The 20,143-nt window shown below is 43.8% G+C and overlaps 1 protein-coding gene across 1 annotated transcript in view; it reads left to right on the forward strand.

The window, feature by feature from the left end:
* WDR64 (WD repeat domain 64) overlaps window positions 1-20,143 on the forward strand; it is a 1,979,698-nt gene that overhangs the window by 1,294,965 nt on the left and 664,590 nt on the right. The window contains exon 20 of the mRNA XM_069607651.1: window positions 13,135-13,265. Coding sequence (XP_069463752.1) covers window positions 13,135-13,265 — 131 coding nt within the window. The remainder of the gene's footprint in view (window positions 1-13,134; window positions 13,266-20,143) is intronic.

Here is a 20,143-nt window from a genome sequence, read left to right on the forward strand (position 1 = left end):
CATGTTCCGTCCCCTATTTTGGACTCTGAGTACGCCCAACCCACACTCTTCAGGGAGTCTCACGCATGGCGCGTGACTACTCGCAGAGAAGTGCCAGACCTGCTCGAAGTCCAAGCAAGTCACGGGAAAGTCCTGTGCTGTCGATTCCATGAATCGACGGAAGGGGTTTTGTGCGGGGTTTGTCGCACAAATCTCGCTATTTACTCCACAATTAATTCCATGAATCAAGGCCTAAGCAATTACAGTCTGCACGAATTATCGAGTACTGGTTCTCATTTATAACCAGATCTGGACTGTTGCAATGATACAAATAAGCGAAGGCTAGCTCTCTGTTTATGGTTGGGTTTGGAGCATTTTATTCAAAGCAATGCATTTTATGGTTACCCTTTAGCTTTTCTCTACTCCCAATGCTTTTGACTTTCCTTGCAGGTGACTGTCTGGAACTTCTCCCCCGCCCCGGTGAGAGGCAATGGGACACTCTTTCAGACACGCCTAGGCACCCTGAGAGTACATCAGTGGTGATTTGTTGCAGCATACAAACTATGCAATATAATAGAGCACATGTAGAACAGATATAAAAAGAAGATCCAGAGAAACAGATGGCTGCAAATTTGGTATCCCCCAAAACTGATGTAGCCATTTCCTAAAGGATATTTTTATAAGGTTAGCAGATCAAGGATTAGTGGAATAGGGGTATGGTAAGTGAAGGAATAGTGTGAGGTAGAAGTGGGGTATTGAGGTCTGCTTCCCATAAAGTGCATACTACATGCAATGGAATGTCATAGATTTGCAAACTTAACTGCTAAATCGCACAAGGAAATGGAAGAGACACTAAACTTAGTGCAGCAACGGGAGAGGGGACATTGGGAAGGGGCCATATGGCTGGAAACAATGTAAAGTGTGTTTCAGATCTTTAGCTTTTTGGATCCTCCCTCAGGGATACTAGGGTGTGCAACAGGGGTTATTTTACAAAATAAGGACCCCATTGTAGCGTGTGCACTGGAACACTCTGCCTGTGGCAAAAAAGCGCTCCCCTGCACCAAGAGTGAGGTGGCAGAATACACTAATTCACTATGACCATCAAGACTATGTTAAATAGGTTGGGCCTGATTTACAAAAACACATTTGAATGGGAAAACCCCATTGAAAAAGGCTTTGTAAATCAGGCTCAATGTCTCAATGGAATGGCAGATCAGATGGAACACAAATATAAAGGAGGGTGGAGAAGAACGCACGTAAATACCAGGGATGTTCAGACTGAAGCATTATATCAGGTTCCCAAGGAAAACATATGTTTGTTAAAGGGTCCGTAAAAAAACAGGAAAGGTCATGTAACTCCAGGCACTTGGGTGGAGTACGCTAAAGTTCAAGGCGCATGAGCAATCATATCCAACACTGGAAGCAGTGGGATCTGATATAGCTGCACGGGTATGTGTGTGTGCGAGACGGGACATCATGTGGAATGCCTCGTGCAGCTCCTGTGTGATCTAAGGTCTTCCTAAATAAACAGGGAAAACAAGGAATTATATTAAATTTGTTCCTACATCCACAGCCCCCTTGGACAAATAGAGAGTTCAAAAACGGGTCCATTTGTTGTCGCATGGTATATTGGCCACCTGTAATTCATGCTGCAAGATTTCCAGGTGTGCTCAAACTTGCTGTTCACGGAACCCCTGTTTTTCTCACTATTCCGAGAGAACCTGAAAGCAGAAGAAATCAAATGTACGTCCGTTTCATACCAACAGCTCTGAATGTACAAAGCTTTATGTAATTGCTGTGGCATATTCCGCTGGATGAGTATACTCCATGTAGCAGAAGAAAACAGGTGTATTTAAGACATAAGAGAGAAGAGTGTTGGTTAATAACCAACACTGGAAAAGCAACAACAAAAGCATTGGAATGAACATAGTAAAATATAAACCAAAGGAAAGGGAGGAAGATGGAAGAAGGAAAAACAAGCAGAAACCCATAGCGTGCGTACAATCGCAAACTCTGAGGGCTAATGGCCCTGCCTCTCTTCGTCTTGGTGAAGAGAATTTCAATGACCCATCCCTAATGCCATTATGCTTTCTCGAGGCAAAACAGAAATGTAGGTGTTGTAACCCCTTGCTGGAGAAAATAAATCACTCGGAAAAATAAAACCCCATTCCACCAAAGAAATTTGATGCACAAGTACAGAACCAATCTAGTAAAACCCATACGAAATTCCATAGCACAACAACAAAGGCGGCGAAGATACACAACGATTTGCAATTCCACTTTCATCCTGATCTTCTCCCTTTAACATCGCTAGTTTATCACATAATAAGGAAGAAGCACTAATCGGCAATGATTTTGTGGGGTGTTTAGCCGCTATCAACAAACGAATGAGGCAATGCCATTAAAAATATCATTCTAAAGCGGTAACACACTTGTAAGCAAAGATGTTGGACGCAAGAAGGCATAGCGTAGACCAGCCTCCACAATCCCTAATGCTGTACAATAACATTTTATAACACTGGCCTAAATGGACTTACCACTCAACAGCAAAAGGGAGCGCTCTCAAAAAGTGTTTTTGGAATGCTTTCTCCTTTTGACTGTGTGCAAAGCAAAAATGAGAAGACCATGAATTTGGAGGGTGAGAAGCAAGTTCTGCTCAGTGCATACATAGCCATGGAAGCTCAAGGTTGCAAATGATTTCGCCATTTTAGGGCAGTGTTTTAAGTCATAAATTGTGAAATGTATTGATATCACATTGACATGCTCCAGTGATGGACAATGATCAAAGCAACTATATAGATGATAACTGCATGCAGATGCGTTGCAGAGCACCAATGCTGTAAAATAAACTGAACCCTCTACTGACAGCACCGTATACATGGTTACCTGCTAAATCTAATGGATATTATACATTTGGAAAGTGTGGGATGTGAATGAATACATTGATCAAAACATTGGATTTCACAATCTAGCAAACAAAAATGTACCTTCATTTATTTATGAAGTGTGGCACCACATTTTAGGTTCGTGCAGTTTACTTCATTTGCAATAGAATGTACATGGTGAGCAACCATTTAATAATTTGTAATAGGTTTACAGAACTTGTTTGCAGTCTTAAGAATCAGGATTCTAAATATGCTTTATCACCATTGGAATATAGAACATGTTATTGCAGTTCAACTCACCTCACATTCACAGGCATTGTAGATGTTATCGCTTTACCTAGAGAGGGCACTAGAGAGCTCTGAATATGACAGTCAGGTGCCAAAATGAATATATTCTTTGGCTCTATTAATGTTGGTTTAAACAGGGAGAATGAACTGGTACAATTTCTCATCTGATTAAGTCAAATGGTTTTGAACATAGTTTAAATGGTTTCATTCACTCTGAAATACCATAGTCCCCATGTTAGCTTAGCAGAAAAGTTGTTAAACTTTTATTCTTGAAAAGTCAAGCGTGAGGTATCTCCAATGTTTGCAAGCTCAATAGATATGTTTTATAACCTTGAAGGTTTTATGTAATATGTAGGATAAAGAACCTCTGACCGTACATTGGGCCTAATTCGATTCGGGTGGTCCAGTAAAAAAGTGCCAGTATCCGTGGATACCAGCACTTTACTGGACCACGCAACTACAGGAGAGTCTGTGGGGCACATGGGTTACCTCCAGCTAAATACTGTAAGGTAAGCCAGGCACCCTAACGACCACAAAATCCCTAGTTACTGCCACTGTCATTGCCGGTGGCGATAATAACGTAAATCCCCTCATGGAGTCCTATTGGACTCCAAGAATGGGGATTTACACCGCCCCGCCGGCACTCGTAATCCGGCGGAAATGCCGCCGGACCAAAGTGCCGGTAAACATAAGTACCAAATGCCGGTATCCTGACGGCTCTACCTGCATAGTCAGAATGAGGCCCATTATAAGGATATTGCAGTCACCAAGGAGTTTGGTGCTCAAACAGAAAAATGAGACAGAAGGCTGAGTTCCTTTATAAAGTCCCATAATTTTCAGGTGACTTGCAGTATTCTTTTCACGTACGGTAGGGGGTATTCTATTCCTTCTAATACATGGACGCACACTGTCATCCCCTTTAATACCTGGCCTTTTGCTTCATCTAATGTAAGAAATAGTGCATGTGTTGTTACATATAATCAAAGTAGAATCTGTTTGGATTAAAACAAATGCTAATGGGCACTTGCAATGTGCTGCAGAGAAATAGTTTAAACAGTGTAATACAATCTATTGAAAAACTGTTTTACAGTTTAAAATAACAATAACGTGCATACAATAAAAAATACTGCCATGAAAAGTTCATTATCAATTGATGGTTGCAAAGTGTCACAGAAAGCTATTAAAAAACAAAGGAATCGGAAAAGCTATTCATGTCTTTACTTAAGTCCTACAGTGACAATTGGAATGTATCTCAGTCCTGCCTCAGGTAGCAGGTCTTTTAATCTCACAAGGACCTGTAGTAGTTGATTACAGTTCGGTTGTGAAGTCATTTTCTTATTACAGGTCAGTTTTCATTTCACAGCTTGGCCTGTAATAAGGAAATAAATTGCCGACTTTTAAACAGGTAGTGTAGGCTGCCATGTATTAATGTAAGTATTGTATGTATTAATAATAATTAGCATATCACTTTCATCCCATATATGTTTGTTTTAATTTTCGGGTATAAAAATGCAGTTTGTATTAAGCAAATTTAAGAACAGCCTTCCTCAAAATTAAATTGAATCTTTGATACATATATTTTCTTTGTTGTACCATCTGTGCTGCAGTTTTATGTCATGTTGATTATAGTACAAGTCCTTTAAAAATGTGAAATCGCCTTGAACATTTTAACCACCATACAATGTACGATGGACAATGCCATGTGAGCTAATGATACCAATCCGATTGGACCAATACCCTGAATTTCAACACAGAACTAATATATTCAACAATATTTCCTTTTTAAAATTAAAATTCGAAGAAGCACTTCAGTTTTATGTAAACGATGTTGTGCTTTAAATACGTGTTACACGTGGACTTCTACTCATTATAAATGTGTTTTATAATTTACCAATTTTCGAGTATCTAATAGGTACGACAGCTCATGAATTAATTTTCACCCCTTGAATTATACAACAGGCACAGGATCCAAGTTCTAGTTTTTATTATTAAATCTTAAACATTTCATTCGCTCTACCGTAACTGCCATTTGTAGAATTCAGTGAGCCCTCTCACACTGAATGCATACAAATTAATTTGTTAAGGATTTTATGTATCATACATTCATGTGATTATTGAGCGAAAATAGGAGCCTTGGTTAATTGTTACGTGCGAAACATGTGTTGGCCAAGAAGAAACTAATAAATTCAGCCATTGATGAAATGAAAGAAATAATGGCAGACGTTGAATACATGTGTAAAGTAAGTGGGCACCACTATGCAGTTGAACAGTGTATTTCAGATTCTTATGTGTGAATATCATTTAGTTACAGACCCAGGAATAATGTTTGTCTGATGCATTTCGGATAAAACTATACATCTTCAGGTACAAATCTGTAAGTGATTATATAAAAAACTGCAACGATAATAACATCACCAAATTCATTATAATTTTTCAACAATTGGGCCTCATTATGAGACCGGCGGCAACCGTGCTGGTAAAACCACTGGTATCATTTTTTTTCCAGCTCCCATTGCTGGGTAATTACTGGGTCATTACGGCCCTGCCCATTCGGTGGCGCTGGAATGAAATGCTCCCCATTCCCATTTGAGCCGCATAGGGCTCAATGGGAATGGGGAGGTCGGATGCGCCGGCACCATTCGTGAATTGTGAATTGTGCCGATGCGTCCGACATGCTCTGGTCGCCAGTAATGGTACCTGCAAGTCTGACCTGGCAGGCGGGAAGGCACCTTCGAGCAGAACTCATAGTTTGCTGGTCCGGTAACAAAGGTACCAGCAAGCTTACCGGAACCGTTGTTACCAGACCAGCAAACTTATAATGAGGCCTGTTAATGACTCCAATCAAGCAGTCCCACTAAGTCAGTGCCTTATCTGGGATTGCTCAAGGGAAGCCCTTATTTATATATTTTTATGTCCAGTTTGTGTACTCTGGATGACAACCCTTATATAACACCCCTCTCTTAGAATCCCCCTGACCCCACTCAGCCAAGAAGTAAGTTTGTTTTGCAAATTTAAAAGGTTTATTTGAGAATTAAACAATATATATATATATCGCACTTTTATAATAAATTAATAATTTATATCACACTTAGACATATGACAGTGAGTGATCAACAATGGATGATGTGATACTAGCACACTGGGTAATTACTTAGGAGTAGTATAGAGGATAAGGTTGCTGAGAATGCTTTATATGGTACAAGGAAATGCAAGGTGGAAAAGAGGCAACACAGGAATAAACTTGATAGGATTTCAGCAAAAGGTAATATAATCACTTTTCCCCTTTTGGCAATTCACCCCCCCCCCCCCTATGCAATGTAAGGAGGTGGAAGTAACACACACAGTCTTCAGGAATACAATCACAGTACAATCCCAATTCAGTTCCCCCCTAGCAAGCTTAGATCAACAGGGATGATTTTAAACACAGGCAAAGTACTTTAAAGGTGGTATGCAAAGAAGTGAAAAATATGCTAAAATGATTTTAATTCCCTCTAGAGGTTCAGGGTGGGTGACAGCTACTTTGTATTAGTTCAGGATCACTTTGGCAATGCTCTATGAATGATTGTCAGGTTGCAAACGAATTTCAGCAAAGGAAAGCAAGGACAAATATTTTTACATGTGGCTGAAACGAAGCAAAATGTCAAATCGCGGCAATTTAGTCGCGTGCGTCGAGCGCAATTACGGAGGAAGTTTAAGGAGCAAGTCGGTTTAGAGCTTGTTGGAAAGCTTGAAATCTCAGCTTCAAAATAAACGGTTCAAGAGATACAGACGATTTTGTGGAGGTAGATTTTCAGAAATGAAATTTTAAAGTTTCATAATGACAGATGACAGTTTTGCAGCTTTAAAGTCACAGAAGGACAGACAATGCTATGGTGTAGTTTTAGATAGGTTAAAATAGTTTGAATTAGATTATTTTAAACTAAGAGATTGGTTTTGCACAGTCCTGGCTGGGTACTCACACTATCTGTTGGACAGGAATGCGACTTCGTCAGGGATCGGGTCAGGATTGGCTGCAGTTCTCTCGCCACTGGGTACTGGTTCTCTGGTTACAGCGGTCTGGGTCAGCTCTGCTCTGCTGGTCTGGCACTCGGCACTTCACAAAGGTCTGGTCTCTGGTTCCGGGTACAGCTCTGCTTTCTGGGTGTTTCTGGCACAGGGTTTTAGGGCAGAATCAAACAGCTCAGCCTGGCTGTTTTACTCTGATGTGCCCCTTGGAAGTCTGGGGTAAATCAGTTTGCAAAAGATTTTGAGGCCTGTTGACAAATTCTGAAGTCTGAATTCAAAGTTCTGGTCTCTGTCTGGATTTGAAGTCTAAGTGCTGGATCTGGTGTCTTCTGGCAAAACGCTCCGCAAGAAATCAGCTTGAAGTGGGAAGTGAATGTCCCTACCTGTCCTGCGCAGTCTCCTTTTATGTGTTTAGAAAGTGGGAGGGTCGGGTCATCTTCTATGCCCAACCCTCTCAACTTATCATTGGCCAGTTCCTCCTCTCTCCCTTGATTGGGGGAACTGGGTTGTGAGTCAGAGTGATGAGGTAGGTTTATGGTCAGAGGATCCTCCCCTTGTCAAATTGCACACAAATCTATTTCTGATCCAAATACATATTTATCTATGTACCATTTTTCTAATATTATATGTCTAGTTAACATATTTTCTGTATCACCAAACCATCCGATCCCTGTCTTTGTAAGATGTCGTGTCCACTTATGACAGAATTCTCCCCTTTTCATCCAGATAACGACCTCTAAACCTTTCCAGATTTTACACAAATGTGCACCAGGGATATGGGTTTCAGATGATAAAGTGTCAGATTTTTAACATGCATACATTTGGAGTAACATCCTTTTTTCCGCTACTATCCCCAAGAACATTTCACAGGGTCCTAAAAAAATGTGCACAGAAAAATCACAAGAATGATGATGTTATTTATATAATTTTTACAAGTCCGCACTATGAATTATCCATCTTTTTAAAATTATGCTCTGGCCCCAAAGGGGTGTGGATTTCCAAAGCACATGGTGGAATTTCTGGTTTATCCACTTCCCCCAAGCTCAGCTGGCTCACAGATGCAGTGCCCCTCCCCGATTCCTTCCAAGAGGAAGCCATTTACGACCCCCCTAATTTAACATTTGCCTGGGCCAAGGACAGTGCTTTGTTTAGTTTCCTGTAGTCCCCAGGTGCTCCTCCCCTAATTCAATCAGAGAGGTGTCATCTCCTTTTGGCAGGGGCAGCAGAATGCAGCCAGGCCTGGGAACACAGCTGCTGATCAAGTTTCAACTCCTGTCGGGGGTGGTTGTCAGGCAGAATTCAATCTCTTTAAGCCAGGCTTCAGCTAAATGTCACTTTGGTACCCAGTTTTCTACATTCAAATCAAACTGACAATTTTTACACATGCAGCTAGAACGCTGATTCTAAGTTCAAACTATGACATTTCAACAGTTGCAAACTATGTGACACTCAACAGTAGGTCACTCATTTATTTTAAACATTTAGATTTTCGTGGCTTTGGGTCCAGTTTAACTTAAGCTGCTGACATCCACAGCTCAGCCAGTTTTGTTATGAACATTGTTTTGGGCTCTTTCTCTTTCCAGATTTAGTATGCACACAAGAATACATTCTGCCAAATGCCTGCTGGTGTTCATTGAGATTTTTGAATATCTTGCGATGTTTAAAATAGGCATTTTTAGCTTGCATTTCAGAGAAACAAAGGTGATTTCAAAGTGCTTTTTTTTTTTTTAGCCACCGCACTGCTGTTTTTCCTTTGGCACACATTTCACTCATGGCACTCCTGGCCCCTCACGCTCGCACTGGTGGGTGGCAGGTCAGGGGACCATTTTGCTGTGCGCAAAACTGCACGGTTCTCCAGGTTTCTGGCGCAAATGTGGGCTTTTCTGCCCTCTTGGATTTCCTAAGCCCACAGCACCAAGTGTTGCAGCATAATAACTTGAACGTGGGCCAAGACACCCAACAGGCCCAATGAATGTAATCGTGCATGTTTTCACTGTTAAAGTCCAACTTGCCTCTCTGTTTTCAGCAAAAAAAGCTGGAAAAGAAAAAAAAGGAAAAATGAAAAAAAATTCTAAAGTCTCTCAAAAATACATTTTGTAATTGAGAACTGAGGTAAGTTCATACCTATTAAGGTCTTTATTTTCAGGTCAAGATAACCCATGAATTAGGTTGTGACCTGTAAAGTGATATATATTTGATTATGTCTTCTTCAACAATAAACTGTTCATACCAAAAATGAATTTCGGTAAGTTAATAAGATTCAACAAATACTTACATGAAATATACACTCTCCATTGCAGATCTTTGCAAGATGTACCTTCTTAAACTAGAAAATGTATTGGTTTAGTGAAATGGCACTAGGATTGCTGTGGATTATAGTTTGTTAAATGCTACGTGCTAATGTGGATGTCACGGTGCTGACATCATCGACATGATTATGTCATCCCACTGGGGCAGCACACGGACGGATAATGTATTAAATAAATAAACCATTTTAAATAAACACCATTTTCTATTATTTCAGAATACAGATTTAAAAATGTATGTATTTAGCCAATTTGCATTGTTATGGCAATAAAGTGAATTTTCTTCTTTCAATAAAATGTAGAGCACTTTGACAAATACTTGGTATAAAAATTCAACAACTGCGCCACAATTCTATACTAAGAATTGTGCGACCCAATGAGATCCGAATGGTCAAATCCTACAAATGTTTGTCACATCAAAAGAAGATATCTGACAGTATAAGAGTTCTAAATCAGGAAATCATAGGCTTATACGTAAAAATTCAGGTTACATTATTCATTCATGCAACCTAGTATCAGTGATTCCAATCTATCAATCCAGAAGACTTCTCTTTGATCAAGACAGTGTGCATTATTAAAGTTATGTGTGCCTGGTTGTACCACCTCCAAGGTTTGGAATTTCATGTTATATCTGTTGATTGTATTCAATGAAGTGACATGCCACTGTTGATTTCAGGTTTGTCATGCTTCTGTTGCAGCAATGCTAATTCCAGGGAATCGTGGCCTGTCTTTTCTATTGTCCACCCTGGTATTTAAGATGTCCATGAGTCTATTGTATTGCATAAGTAATCATTTCAAACCTGAAAAATGTGCCCTTTTAGAATTTTTGCAGTGAACAGTATTGTCATACTAGCATCTACACACTAACCATTACAACTGAATCAGAGGAAATAGTATTTCAGGGCTGTAGTGTAACCTCTGAAGTACTTAAAAAATGGCCTGGTGATTGGTGAGATGATTTTCTCTGGATACAAAATCAAGAACCTGACACACACTGTGAACATCTGCTCGTATCTCTTGTTACCGAAAACTATGTTGCACCAGACTGAAATTAGCTTTTATTTTCTATGACCAGCAGTCATTGTTCCTGAGATGTACACCTGGCACAAAACGCACAATAACAACATAGAAGCCTTCTGAACATATTCCTTGGAGAATGCCAAAAGTGAAATTCCCACTTTGCACCTGTCATAGTTTCTTTCATTAGAGTAAAAAAGAAAACTGGGTCAAACCGACAAAAGGAAATTTTTCTAAAACTTCAAAGGATACAAAACTGTCTAGTCATAATTCTTCAGAACCTTTCTTGAAAGGTTCACACATCACCACTCAGACGCGCTAAGATAACATTAGCTGTCAGTTGCAGCTAGAGTCAAATTTAAAAGTCTGTGCATTGTGCAAAATGTATTATGCCATTAAGGCCACAGCTTTCTGATGAAAACATGTGGAATATATGTCCCATCTTGCTTACTCTGCTCTGCGATTTCCTTGTACCCCTGCAGCGTCAGTTCCTCCCACTTACGTGGGGGGGTGCTGACGCTGTTGTGTCCTTTTTTTGCAGGGAAACTGAATGCACTGAAACTAAACTGAAGACTTAGCCACTTCTAACTGGACTGTTATCCTATTCCAGAATTCGTGTAGTAGTCCAGGAGTCGGCCACGCTTTTGACTCCCGATATGTTTGAAACTACACCTGCCATCAGCAATTGCCAGCCTACTCAATATTGAGGGATCATGGGAGTTGTAGTCCGAAACATCTGGAGGGCCAAAGATTGCAGACCCTTAACGTGAGTCCATATATAGAAAAACATCCTCAGCCTAAATCTGAAACACTTGGAACCCACAACAAGTGATGTTGTGTTACAAATATTAGAGGGAGAGTGCCATTATGTATCCAGCAAACCCGCATTGACAGCCTAATTCTCCTGCTGACGCCCACTGGAAAAGGTCACAAGCAGGATGAGATTAAAAGTGCTGGTCCAATTGTGGGTCCAACAGGAGTTCTTGTACTCAGTTCTACCTTGGCGGCTAGAAATCAACTTACTATCTGGGTGGCACAGCGGGTTTGGCAGGAGCCAGGAAGACTGCCCTGGCCTAAGCACAGTCCGTTCATTAATGCTTGGCAGAGGGGAGCCGTGTGCTCCAGCTGCAGGTGTTCCCACCGGCGTGGCACTCAATTCAGCAGCACCCACCTGCTGTTTAAGACAACATGCGTATGGGGGAAAATGGAAATGCATGGGAGAACTATTGCATGCAAATGCAGCCCAAAAACACCTCCTTCAGTGCTGTAATACAAATTGCTATTCCAGACCTGGTTGGGGAATTGAAAGACCACACAGCAAGAACTAAGCACCTCTAGGAGATCCACCAGGATTCTGGGGGTCCTTCTCAGTAACCTTACCAACTCTAATGAGGTGACATCTTGGACTCATACAAGGAGTCAGGGTTTTGTGCACACAAATTCGAATTCCATCCCAAAGTTTTATTTCTACCTGGTGGGACAGCACTGGGTGAAAATGCCACATTTGAATGGTAAACAAGCCAAATGGCCTGTTTTTTCTGTCTTCAAAGGTGACGCTGGATTACACAGTGCAATCCTTCTCCGCACCGGCTAATCATGCAGGTGGGGACAAAATACCAAGGTCACCATTGTAGTTTAGGTTGTAATTTTGTGAAGGATCACCGCATGCAGTCCTCACTTGACAAATGTAATGGGAAGGAGAGCATCACAAATGCCCACTTTTTCACTCCCTTTGATTGTCCCCATAAATGTTTCATTAATGGGAAGTTTTCTGATGGATTTTTCAATGTATACATCTACCTTTCGGGTCGAGTAAGAATTGGAGTTAAGAAATGAGTTATTTGTTATCGTTTTACGACAGTAATTACCGCAAGCAGTATTACTCGGGGATACCGCATTTGGTAATTCACCCAGGCCCATAATCAGGAAGGACATGAGAACAAGTCGTATTTCCAAATACCGGCTTTGTTTACTTTTAGCACCATGCTCATATTGAAGGCCCACTGTGTGCAGATCATGCACAGCAGGAATAGGCAATAACGCTGAGGAAGTGCCTTGATCATCAGGTGTTCTGCTTTGGCGACTCCGTCCCGCCAGAGAATTTCAACTGTGTGTAGTCATGACTGGATGGCACGTGATAGGGCTTTGTGACAGTAAACATTACATTCTTTTGAAAGTATTGTATTGCATTAATATATGATGATCCTCAATTTTCTTGCAAAGTGTAAACCTTTGTCCGTGGCCTGCTACCACAATATCCAGAGCTTGTACAGGGTAAAGAGCCTTTTTTGCAGACTATATGGAACAAGTACTAGTTCAAGGTGGCTTCTGATCCATTCTAATGGAAGAAAAATCCTAAATGTTTTCTTTCTACTGGATGCCTAAAGGGCACACCATGTGTAGGTCATTCCAAGGATTCAGGGTGACTGTGGTTAATGCTAACATTACATAGCAAAGCACACTGGCTACCTGGTTTAATTTGTTTCCAGGTCAAGTTAAAAAAAAATCAGAACGGATATTTAACCATACTCATTTTACTAGCCAATGGTATGTGTACAGAATATAAGACTTGTAAGTTATTAGTCTTAAGCATTTTAAGTAGGGAGTTCTCTGTTGAGCAGCAAACCAATTCATTATGAACACCTATCCAACAGCAGAATCAAAAGATGATGGAGATGATGTTGACGATCAAAAGGAAATATGTGAACTTTCAAGTACCAGCAAGTGTCCACCAATCCTGGTCTCTGCTCATGAAGATGGCTACTTGTGCTTATGGAACATCAAGGTAACTGTTATCATTTCTTTTTTGTTTTTTATGTGTATTTCAAATGATTACATATTCATAAAACAGTGCATCATATAGAAATGTAAATATGCATAACATTTTCCCTTACAGATTTTAAAAACAACCATTTATCATTTAGAATAGACAAATAATAACTCAAATTAACGTAATATTTTGGATAGCAAAGTAGGTCTTGTTTAAAATCCCTTATTATAATTGGTTTCTTCTAACGTTCTCATAACCGCAGGTTTCTAAGCGCGGACTGGGGATTCAAACCTGTGTTGCTCTGCGTTGATGAGGGTGTTGCTACCCGTGCCTTTGCTAGAAATGTATTTAGGACCCACGCCACGCATTTGTCCTCATCCGTTGAAAAGCAGATTGTTCTGATTAAATTGGCTATTTTTTAAAACCAGAATGTTATGTTGATGTAATAACTACGTGGAATTGTAGATTGATGGTTTCTGGAATCCGCTTTGGATCCAAAACGAGGGAGAGATTGAGCGTTGGTGAGCTTATGAGAGAGTGCACTCACCTGGGGGCTCTCAATAATAAAATGCAAATAAAATAGCAGCTACGTTTGTAATGTGTCATTTCGCATATACATAACGATTGGCGACGAGGATCCCAACCACAACGCGAGCCCTCAGCTGGAGGTTTTGTTGGCAGAGCCTACGTGTCTTCTCGCTCGTAATTGCTACACGAGGGGAGAGAAACAAAATAAGAAAATCCCAGCCAACAACGATGACAAGACTCCTGTCAAGGTACTGTTGCGGGCGAATAGAAATGTTGATGTAAAATACAGAGGATCAAGGAAAACGCATACCATAGCATTTTTTGAAAGATGACCGACGTGTGCATGCAACGATCCACGCTAACTTTAGAGTAATGGATCTGAATAAAGGTCCCTGACGTGAAGGCCATATTTGTGTATCGGAAGGATTGCCATAGCAATCAAACGTCAGCAGGCCATTTCACAGAAAGAAAAGAAACAGAAGCATTTTGGAGCGGTTCGGAAGTGCAACGCTGCACGCTGGCACAGCTTAACGTTTAAACAACAATGGTATTGTACAAGCTTCCATTACTTCTTTGTGGGTAACAACACAAACTATACAAATTGTGCAAACCAGCAAATCAGAACTCAGTATACAAAAAAAATCATACCACGAACAAGGAAGTAAAAACCAAGCACAAATAAAGGATAAAAGGGAAAGACTATAGATATCACAAAATAAAATATTCAATGAATTACAAGACAACAGACCACTTTGTAACAGGAAACAAAATACAAGCCTAGTTATTTAAAAGACACAACCAAGGTAGCCAATATCTGTGACCTTATACCATGCAACACACTCCAGCGTCAGTTCAATTTCTGCCAAATCCAGGAAATCCCACCAGTCAGTGGCAACAATGGATAGATGTGTTTCAGGTGTATTTGAGAGCAATAGGTGGTACTAAATTTAGTGATAACTTGAAAGAAGCCACTTTGTTAAACTGCATTGATGCAGAAGCACTTCGGATTTTCTGAACACTGCTTGATTATGAAACCAAAAATGGTGTGCACTGTGATACCTCTATGAAAACAAAAAAGAGAATGGCAGAATCATAAAGACATCACAAAAACACAGGAAATCGGTTAATTTCAAATTAAAATTGCATCTTGATCCATGCCTTGCATTGCATGACAAAATGACAGCAAATCACTACATAAACAAGCAAATCAGCATTTCTCTAAGCATAAGTGCAACTAGCCCAGCCCCTCCGGCTTCTCCTAGCAATACTGTTAGACCAGCTGAGCCTAACCTACTCCATCTCTAGTAATGCTCTCTCTCTAGCATTAGCAAATAGCAAAACCCCTACTAGCTCTCAGCATTTCTCTGTCCTCTCACAGCCAGTTCTCTAAGACTGTGATGAGAGTCTCCAGCCAAACACTCTTACTCTCCTCGTCTGCATCTGCCATCAGCATCTACCATCTCATCTCCTAATGCTGATCTTGACTCCTACTCAACAGAAACCCCACAGTTATACATTAACATTGTAGTGCTGTGATGCACTCTCACTTCATATGTGCACAGTAAGCGTTTCATGAAAAACAGCATGTGTCTATCTACGTGCATGCATTGTTATGGCTTTAACCATACTAGTGATGGTGACATTTCTACATTCTAGGGACAGTACAAGCTATCGTTAATACTACACAAGACAGCAGTCTCGTCTGCGAATTCCTAAGCAAAGCATTCTGTTTCTCAGCTAAAACATTCTCTTTCAGACTGAAAAACACATTGGCCCTCATTACGACCCTGGCGGAAAGCGACTGACCGGAGCGCCACAGCGTAAATAGCGTTTCCGCCATTGTACGAAGGAGCAAAGTGCGGCCCATTCCGACCCATCGGGCACGAGCACCACGGCATGGTGGAAGTGCAAAGTCCGCGATGGCGGAAATGACCCCAAAACGGCCCACACCGCCGCCGTACGGCGCCCCAGGTGCAATACCGCCACCCCTCTTAGCGGTCACCGCAGTGTGCGCCTACCGGAAAGTACGGTGGCCGGAAATATACGGAAACGGAAGCTAAAACATGGGCCCGGAACGGGAAACATCCCGGCGTACACCTATAAATACACTAAAACCACACAACCACTAAAATGACTACCCCGAAACACACCCCAACCCGTCAACCACCCTAGCGAAACCAAGAATAATGGGAAAAGCAGCGAAGAAAGCGTGCGACCGCAAGCGGCAGGTCCACTACTCCCGTGAGGAACTCACCGTGCTAACAGAGACCCTCCAGGAGAATGCTGCCGTCGTCTTCTCCACGCAAATGACCAGGACGGCACTTGCAAACAAGAAGGCCATATGGGCTCTGGTGGCACAGCGGGTAAGTGCGGTGGGGACCGCACCCCGCACCCCACAGCAATGCCGCAAGCGATGGGACGACCTGCGGATACGCGTCCGCAGCATACTCTCTGCCAACCGCAACATTGCCACAGCCACCGGGGGAGGTCCTGAATCACCCATCAAGTTGACCCCCTGGGAAGAAATCTGTGCCTCCACCATCGGAATGGAGAGCATAGAGGGAGTCGGAGGGATGGAGAAAGGAGTGCAGACATCCGAAGATTCAGGTAGGTGGGCCAGATAAAACAATGCCAAATCCACAAAGTCCATTCATGTGAAGTACCATGTGTCCCCATAGTGCAACAGAAACACATGTCCAGGAGAACGTCCACACACATCGGCCTGATAGCGCACGTTAAAACCCACAATAAATACATAATTAATTAAAAACCCCTAAAACACGCACTACACGTGCAGCAGGCACACCCTAACTGCAGGCTGCCAAACAACTGCACCCTCACTCCACACACAAATCAAAGCACCTCCAAGACCCCGACCCAAATCACCCTCAGGTACCACCCCAATGCATGTGATACAATGCCATTCCAATTCCCACTGACCCATCAATAACCCTCGCCCTCCTTTACTCCACCACAGGGTCCGATCCAAACGACGAGCTACAGGACACCCCTACCAGCACACCTGCAAAGAGGGCCAAGACCAACGGCCAGAGACCCTCCACCTCAGCTGCACGCATCAAGACACGGCAGCAGCACAAATCAGGTGGCAGCACAGAGGAGGGAACATCAACAGGCACCCCAGCAGCCAGCATGGCCACAACACCACCACCACAGGTCCCCCCAATGGATGCCACAGAAGGCACTGCCTCTGGTGGCAGCAGCACCATAGGTGACACCCCATTGATGGCAGCATGCTCGGACACAGAAGACGGGGATGTCGAGGTCAGATCCATCCATGACCTGTCCCAATCCCCCTGTCTGTCCCCTCCCGTACAACATGAGGATACCACGCAGGTGCAGCCACAAGACGACGACTGGCCATCCCCCACAAGCCCTGTGGCAAGGCAACATGAGGACAACAGCCCCTCTGTGACACCACCGCAAATGGCCATGGCCCAGCAGAGGCAACAGTCCCTCGACAAGTTAATCGTCCAACAGCAGCAAATGGCCACACTCCTCAAGGGCCATGCCGATGAATGTGGGGGCACCAAGGCAGACATAGAAACATCAACAGAGACACTTAGGGCAGAAATGGAGAGAGGTACAGAGACGCTAAGGGCACAAATTGAGAGTAGCACCGAGAGCCTGAGAGTCCAAATGGAGAGTAGCACCGATAGCCTGAGGGGGGAACTGCATGCGACGTCCAAAGACGTATGTGCCGAACTTGCCGCAGTGCGCCGTGTGCTCACTGAGCTCTCGCAAACCCTTAGGGACATGCATGGACGTGAGCAGGCAGACACATCATCCGTTGCAAGTTCCGTCCAGGGCAGCCCCCAACGTAGATCTGGAAGGAACCTGCGCTCCACAGGCAGGGGTGCCCCTGATACCCGCAGAGGGGGCATGCAATAGCGACAGCCCACTGACAATGAGCATCTTTGGACACTGGTGTTCGGGTGGGAGGTAGGAGGGTGGAGGGGGTGTGTTGGGCTCACTTGGGTGGCGGGTCGATAGGGTGTTCAACATGATATCACATATGCCATAAAAAGTGCACGATCAACTAATGAGAAGTGTGGACATTGATCTTTGTGTACTAGGCCATCATAGGCGTACAGTCCATATTGTGCATGTCCCAGACACACGCAGTGCCACGAGTCCCGTGTCCATGCATCAGCCACCAGGCGTGAGTGCTAGAAGCATACATCAATGAGATGCTGACGAATGTCACGGCCCTCCGGTGCCTCGCAGACTCCATGAGGTGCTGCCACATCCCCACCCTCATCATGACCATCTTCAGGTGCTTGCAGTTCTGCGTCAGGGGGCATGGGCACATTTCTACGTACGCACATGTTGTGGAGCATGACACATGCCATGACCATCTTTGCAACCTTCTCATGGCGGTACAGGAGTGCCCCGCCAGACCTGCTGAGGCAGCGGAAACGACCCTTCAGTAGGCCGAATGCCTGTTCTATGACTACACGGGTACGTGAGTGGGCATGGTTGTAGTCCTCCTCATGCTGGTCCCGTGGGTTCCGGACTGGTGTGAGGAGCCATCTCTTCAGTGGATATCCAGCATCACCTGTATGTGGACGAGAAACGTATGATGTGGAATGCCATTGATACGTACGCACACCCCCCCCCCCTTCCTGGCAGGTCATTGACAATTCACATACCCCACATCATCATGCATGTAATGAGACTCACCGAGTAGCCAGGATCTGTTCCCTGCGTGTCGTTCCATGTAGCGTGGTATTGTAGAGTTCCTCAAGACCATAGAATCATGGGTTGATCCAGGGAATCGGGCACAACAATGTGTAATGATCCTGTTGGAGTCACACACCATCTGTACATTCAGGGAATGAAATTGTTTTCGGTTGCGGTACTGGGCCTCCATGGCATGTGGGACGACCAATTCAACATGGGTGCAGTCGATGGCACCAATGCAACCCGGTATGCCGGCAAGTGCATGGAATCCCACTTTTGTGTTGGTTATTTCCTGCTCCGAGCGTGGTAGAGAGATGTAGTCGTCTGCGTGCTTCAGGAGGGCATCGAGCACTTGCAATAGTGTCCGTGAGAACAGTGGCTGAGAAATGCCATGCAACTGTCCGACTGTGTGCTGGTAGGTGCCTGTGGCCAGGAAGTGGAGTACAGACACCACCTTCAGTAGGGGTGGGATGGCGGTTGGGCTATCTATCATGCTGACAAGGTCAGCCTGTGTCATGTCCACAATGGCGGCTATGGTGTCCCGGTCCAGGCGGTAGAGGGTGTGGATCTGCTCATCAGTGAGGTTGAACGGATGTGCTCGGAGGCGTTGAATTGCGGGCTGCCTGCGTGGTGGTAGTGGCTGTGCTGGTGGGCCTTGCTGGCCCTGCCTTGGCCTCCTCCTCCTCCTGCGTCTCCTCCGTGCGGCTGGTTGTAGTTGGTGTTCGTCTACTTCTTGGAGTCGGAGCACTTGCAGTGCTATCAGGTCCCCCAGGGCCAACATCGCGAGTCCTGCCGGTAGCATTTCGGTGTGGTTGTGGGAGGGGACTGGCTGTGCAATTTATGTGTTTTCAGGCTGTATGGCCTCCACCTGTGGTGATTGATTCCACCTGTGCAAACTGCTCTCCCCTTTGGCCGAGCACGTCCCGCGCACAACGCTGCAATTCGGGGAATTGTATCTTGCTATTGCAATCATGTATTAGTACCCGATGGCCGTGTAAGATTGGTTGATATGTTCATTCTGCTGTGGTCCCATTGTTTCACATACTATCTGTGCAGTCGCGAACAGACTTGTGAGGGGTCAGTGGGACGTAGTACTCGAGTAACGGTGGGCCCTCATGCATCACTGTACCGAGTTGCAACGACGGGCGGGGCGTCCCATTCGTGGGTGAAGGCAGTTGCCATTTTCACACACAGCCGCACTCGATGGGATAATTAGTGATTTCAAACGGCCACAGATGCCTTTTCGACGTGATGTTGCAAATGAGGAATTCGAAGGGCGGCGCTTTCGGTTTCCAGCTAGCGGCGAGGAGATGCCCACAGGTCTGACTGCAAATGTAACGTTCTATTGTTCTATGTCCTTGAGACAGGGCCCATGGCGAGGGAGCAATGATTGATATGAATAGTTTGGGATGCGCAATAGCTACGTGGGCGATGAGGCCGTCCGTTCCCAAATACATGTTACTTCACAACACTGGAATTACGGGCTGGGGCACTGTGGATTTAGCAGGCTGCATAACGCACAGACTCAATGGATGTTTCTAATGTCATGTGAGTAATTATTCAGGCATTTTGATCCCGGGATGAGGGAATGATGGATGGATGCATGGGCAGGTGATTTGATACAGAGTTTGCCATGTACAGGGCTTCTTGGGATCTATCCGCCT

Source organism: Ambystoma mexicanum, chromosome 4q (genome assembly GCF_040938575.1).
Source record: "Ambystoma mexicanum isolate Mex_15411 chromosome 4q, UKY_AmexF1_1, whole genome shotgun sequence".
Lineage (NCBI taxonomy): Eukaryota > Metazoa > Chordata > Amphibia > Caudata > Ambystomatidae > Ambystoma > Ambystoma mexicanum.